At 57.3% G+C, this 5,909-nt stretch overlaps 2 protein-coding genes across 2 annotated transcripts in view; both read left to right on the forward strand.

Moving 5' to 3' along the window:
- Positions 1-4,104, forward strand: part of UMAG_15019 (uncharacterized protein) — a gene marked incomplete at both ends in the record, with an annotated part of 5,065 nt that extends 961 nt beyond the window's left edge. Inside the window, one exon of the mRNA XM_011388553.1 lies at positions 46-4,104. Within this exon, the coding sequence (XP_011386855.1) occupies positions 46-4,104 (4,059 nt within the window). The remainder of the gene's footprint in view (positions 1-45) is intronic.
- Positions 4,105-5,647: 1,543 nt separating this feature from the next.
- Positions 5,648-5,909, forward strand: part of UMAG_15020 (uncharacterized protein) — a gene marked incomplete at both ends in the record, with an annotated part of 731 nt that continues 469 nt past the window's right edge. Inside the window, one exon of the mRNA XM_011388554.1 lies at positions 5,648-5,908. Coding sequence (XP_011386856.1) covers positions 5,648-5,908 — 261 coding nt within the window. The remainder of the gene's footprint in view (position 5,909) is intronic.

A 5,909-nucleotide genomic window follows, 5' to 3' on the forward strand; every position in this document is an offset into this window, starting at 1 on the left:
TTCACTCTGGGGCGGTGAACCAAGGTCCGTGCCGATGACAAGTAGGACGAAGGTCTCTACCTGCTCAACCTCAGCACACGAGAGTGGACCCGCGTTAAAGCCGGAGATGGTCACGAGACGTGCCCCGTTGGCAGGTATGGTCACAGCGTAGCCATTGTCGGCTCGCGCTTCTACGTCTTTGGTGGTCAGGTGGACGGCACCTTTATGAACGATCTCTGGTGCTTCGACCTGAACAGCCTCAAGGGCACGCCTACCTGGCAGTGCCTCAAGGCCAACGGCGATGTACCGCCCAAGCGAACGGGCCACGCAAGCGTCACCTACAAGGACAAGATCTACGTCTTTGGTGGAACCGACGGCCAGTATCACTACAACGATACCTGGTGCTACGACATCGCCACTGCCACCTGGAAAGAACTCTCGTGCATCGGCTATATTCCTGTACCTCGCGAAGGCCACGCCGCCTGTCTTGTCGACGACGTCATGTACATCTTTGGCGGACGCGGCGTCGACGGAAAAGATCTAGGCGACCTTGCTAGCTTCAAAATCACCAACCAGCGCTGGTACATGTTTGCCAACATGGGCCCCTCTCCCAGCGGTCGCTCCGGCCACGCCATGTCCACCTTCCAGAACAAAGTGGTGGTGCTCGGAGGCGAAAGCTTCACTGGCGCCAAGCCTGACGATCCGTCTACCTTGCACGTTCTTGACACCGCCAAGATCAAGTATCCCACTGACAATGCTTCGCAGATCAAGAGCTCTGCTGGCTCCCAGCTGCCCAAGTCCAACATCACCTCACCTGCCACCAACCTCCCTGCGGGTGCTGCGGGTGTTGCTGATGTGGCCGGTGCAGCAGCAGGCTCGCAGGCGCCAGGCCCCAACGCTTCTGCTCGTGGCCCCACGTCTCCTGTTGCAGAGGTCGATGAGCGGCAGAGAGCCATCTCCCCGACAACGCGCACGACTTCCAAATCAACTCAGGATGTTGGGCCCTTGTCGCCAGATCGTGGCATCAATCAAGCCTTTGCACAGCAGCAACCGCAACCGCAACCGCAACCGCAACCGCAGTCGCAGTCGCAGCCGCAGTCGCAGGTTGCTCCCAGTCCTGGTGGTGCTCCCACACAGATACAGTCGCAACCACCGGCGCCACAGCAGCTCGCCAATCAAGCGCCTGCTCAGCCTCTCCACAACTCGCAACCTTTCCAACAGCCACCGCCCCATGGCATTGTCAACGGCGATCCTTCACTGAGCGCCACGAGCCACCCGTCTCAGCCGCCTCAAAAGGTACAGCCTTTCCAGCAGGCGCAGCCAGTTCAGCACACTCAGCCTCAGTCGTATCTTCAGCAAGTGGGTCCGCCATCTAGCTCCAATGTCGCACCGGGCTCTGGTCCGGCGCCGTACGGTGGTCCCCGCAGCCAGCGCTCGATCGAGAACCTGCGTGGAGGTGGTGGTGCTCTTTCGCCTACCAACATGAACCCGATGCGAAACATCAACGGTGTTGTCAGCAAGACCGACTCGCCAGCCATGGCTCCACAGGACGGCTTCCACTACGGTCGTGCCACCAGCCCTCCGGTGACGAATGGCTACATGTCGCCTCAGCCCGCATCAGCCGAACTGGATGCGTTGCGCAAACGTGAGGCATGGTACAAGGCAGCGCTCGCACTTGCTGTCAAGAAAGGCTTTGTGGAGCCTGATCAGCTCAACGGCGGCGATACCAGCATGACGGATGCGCAAAGCGTCTCATCGGAGCGACTGAGTCTCGATGGCATTGACACGGGCGCCGAGGGAAGTGACAAGGACCGCGTGTTCAAGACGCTCATCTCGCTCAAAGCTCAGCTTGCCAGCGCCAAGGCTACCATAGCACAACAGGCACAGGGAGAGGCGGATCGCCAAGCCGAGTCGGATCGTGCCCGCTCGGCTGCACTTCAAGAGGCTGCCTACTACCGCGCCAAGCTCTCTGCGATCGAGTCGGGCAACGGTGACGAGGTGACGCGCCTAGATCGCGAACGCGCCAACAAGCTCGAAAAGGTGCTGGCCGACGCTCTTCGCGAGAGCGCGCAACTGGAACGTCAGGTGTCTTCGCTCCGTGAGCAGACCAAGCTCGAGCAGCAATTCCGCAATGCTGCCGAGGAGAGGCTCTCGGAGACGGCCAAGCGTGCCATGGCAGCCGAAGCGGCGCAGATGAAGGCGTATGACGAGCTGTCATCACTGCAGAAACGCAGCTATGCGACCGAAAGCGCTTTGCGAGAGCACACCGAGCAGGTTACGACGCTCTCATCGCTCGCGACTCGGCACAAAGCGGACCACGAGCACGCGCAAGGACAGTTGGAAGAGGCGCTAGCCAACGTGGCTGCGCATCTAGCTGCGTTGACGCAACTGCAGGTGGCTCACGCTTCCGTCTCGAAACGAGCTGGCGAATACGAGCGATTGCACGAGGACCAGCGCAGCATGCTTCAGCAACAGCAGCAGACGATTACCGATCTGCGGGCGCAGCTTGAAGCCAAGTCAAGCGAAGCATCTAGCCATGCTTCGCGAGCTGTCGAACTCGAGACGCTCGTTGAGCAACACCGACAGGAAGCCGAGGCGCATCGAACGGCTGCTACGAGCGGTCTTGCTGCGCTTCTCGCCAGGAAAGACGAGACATCGATGCGCGATCTGGGCGCGTCCAGTGCTGTGCCTCGGCATGTCGAAGAGAAGATCAGGGCGCTGGAAGACGAGGCTGAATCGCTGCGTCAGCTGCATGCGGATGCGCGTCAGATGGCCGACGAGCATTCGAGCTCACTGCAAGATATGCAGGAGCGGCATCTGTCGATGGAAAAGCAACACACGGCTCTACGTTCGGAACTCACCGCGCTTCGAAGTCAGCTGGTTGCGGCTCTGCAGGAAGCGGCACGACACAAGGATGTGGCGAGCTCCAAGGATCTGGAACTGCGCGACCGCAACCGCGCAATTGAAGCAGCTCAGGTCAAGGCGAGCCTGCTCAAGCAGTTTATGGCGGAACGCGGTGTGAGCGTGCCCAACGACGACGAGCTGAGCGTCAAGTCGGGCTTCGCAGATCGTCACATACGCGAGCTCGAGGAAGAGGTTGATGCACGAGCACGAGATCTGCAAGAGGCCGAGCATCGTCTGCAAGATTCCGAGAGCCGTGTGGAAGAGCTGACACGACAGCTTGAGCATCACGCTTCGCTCAACGCCAGCCGTGGTACCGCGGACAGCACCAACGTTGCCGAAGCTGAGCGACGTGCGGAGGATGCAGAGCGTGAGCTTGCAGAGACGACAGCGTCGTACAAGGAGCGCATGGCACAGCTCGAGAACGACTACCAGACTGCAGTGCAATTCGTCAAGGGCACCGAAAAGATGCTAAGAAGGATGAAGGATGAGCTGACCAAGTACAAGACTGAGAATGCTAGTTTGCAGGACCAAGTGGCCACGCTGCGTTCGCAAAGCGGTGGAGGACGAACGAGCTCGGAGGACGCTGCACGTTCGGAAGAGGCAGCTCGGGATATCGAGGCGCTGCGTAGCCACCTGGCGGACGTGACGCAACAGAGCGAGGAGATCGCTGCCGAGAACCGCGAGCTGGAACGGAGGGTTGCGCAGCTTGTTGCGGAACAGCAGCAGCAACGCGGCTCTCTGGACAGGACACGAGAGGCATCAGAGAGTGGACATTCGAGTCGCAAGGTGAGCGAGCTGGAGAACGAGGTAGCTCGACTGCAAGCCAACTTGGAAGAGTCACGTAAGCAGCTTTCCAAGGGCTACGAGGCGGATGTTGCAGGAGACTCGGCATCATTGAATCGGTCGCTCAGTGCCGCACAGACGAGCAACGAGCAGCTGAAGCGAGACAATGCCAACTTGCAACAACGATTGCAAGAGTTGGACGACAAGTTCCAGCTGCTTCTAGGACGAATCGAGTCGACTCACGAGGACGGCGGTGAACGACCACGTGACAGCGTGGCGTATGGCAGCATCGCTTCGGAGCTGGACAAGTGGGAGCGGGATCGCTCGCTCGGAGAAGGCGATGCGTATGATCTGAACGGTGCTCAGCACAAGGCGCAGACGGGACCACAGGCCGCTCCACCGCTGTCGCGTGCCGAAGAGTATGCCAATAAGGCGTAACCACACCATCCCACCTGTTCTTGGCGCGCGCTGAGCAAGAGCTTTTCTCTCTTGTTTCTACGGCAGGTTCGCAGCTAGCTGCTCTTATCTATCTGGTGTGATGAGCACCCGAGAGCTGTCTGGTTGGAGAATCACCTGCATACTAATCGTGAATGATGCGGCTCTCTTTTGGGTCTTTTATTTTGTAACCACGCTATGTCGTGTGGGATTAGCGCCGACATGTACTACGATTGTGTCTCTTTCTGGCCACCGCAAACGGAGCGGACCAGACGTCTCGTGGCGATGTTTTTCTAATGAATATGATGACTCTTTTTGCAAAACTCTTGGTTGTATCGTTGAGATTCGAGAGGAAAGGAGATGAGGATGAGAGCTTGGACTTTTGGCGTAACCAACGGTTTGAAACTCGTGACTCACACTGCCTCTTGACTGTGACCTCGTCGGCTGTGTGTTGAGCTGTTGGAATAAAAAGGCTTCAAGATTCGACATAACTTAAGTTAGTTACAGTAACTACAGTAAGTCAATCATTTGTCAACGCACGACGCCCTAAGGCTGGAGAGGAGTTCCGGCGTCCAGACACTTTAAATTTTGAGGCTGATTTCAAAGTGTTGCGCGCGTCCAAGGCGAAAGAAGTCACGAGATGAGAAGCTATGATATTATTAATACAAAACTCTACAGGGCTCAAGTAAGAGCGAGGCAAGGAGGCTTGCGCGCTTAGTGATTCACGATTGGGATTTGGATTTTGCAACGTGGGCTGTGTCAGTGACTCGTAACTTGCTGAATTTCTGCTGGCTTCGCTGGCGTTGTCGGGATTCACAGATTGAACCAACAAAAAACCAAAAGAACCAAAAAAAAGGGGTTGGTTCATCCGACTCGTGACTCTCAGCCACACTCTTGACCAAGGTTCGTGGCCAGCTGGGATCGAATCACGAACCGGTCCAATATTCACGATATTTCCCTCGCACCGCTTTGTGCAGGCGCAAATCGGAAGCGTGGCTTTCCTGCGCGAGTGCGAGCCATGCAATCACAAATCATGAATGTGCCAAGCAGCGTCTGTGTCCATCGAACCCTGAACGTCGCTTCTCGCCCTCGCACACATTCCTCGCCATCCTCGCATCGCATTCGTTGATCCCACTATCACCCTTTAACCATCTGCGTACTGGCATTCATCTGCCAGCGACATCCTCACACTTGTGCTCATTCACAGCAACCGTGGCGCTTCTGGAGTATAGGACCCCTTAGTGCGAACGCACTTGAAGCCACGAAACGCACATCCCCGTCCCAGCTCGGACGTTTCTCTCTCATCTCGAACAGATACGACTGATCAGTCTTGACAAGGAAGCGTCGTACTAGATTGGAATTCGCTCAACGCTCCGATCGGCTAGCTTTACTCGGACTTGTCGCTGTAGGCGCAGGCGTAGAACATCTGGTTTCAAGGCTGCGTTGGCATTGTTCTGATCACCCACCATCACGGATTCGCTTTGAACACTTGACTTTGACCTGCGTGAAGGGTGCTATCGACTTTGGATCGCTTTCGAGAGCCACGATGACTCGTATGCTACCATTCTTGTGCGCGATCTGGGCGCTGATCTGCCTGGAAGGGGCATTGGCACCTGATCCGCCTACCTTTACACCTGGCTTGCCGACAGCCCAACCTGGACCAGGATCGCAAGCACAAGCCACCAGCACGGGTGCTAGCTCGATCAACATTCCGTCTTCGGCACCCGTAGGCGGCATCACGATGACACAACCGATTCAGACCGCAGATCCTTCGTACTACAAGATCGCTCGCGGTGTCGACGTAACGT

Source organism: Mycosarcoma maydis, chromosome 1 (genome assembly GCF_000328475.2).
Source record: "Mycosarcoma maydis chromosome 1, whole genome shotgun sequence".
NCBI lineage: Eukaryota > Fungi > Basidiomycota > Ustilaginomycetes > Ustilaginales > Mycosarcoma > Mycosarcoma maydis.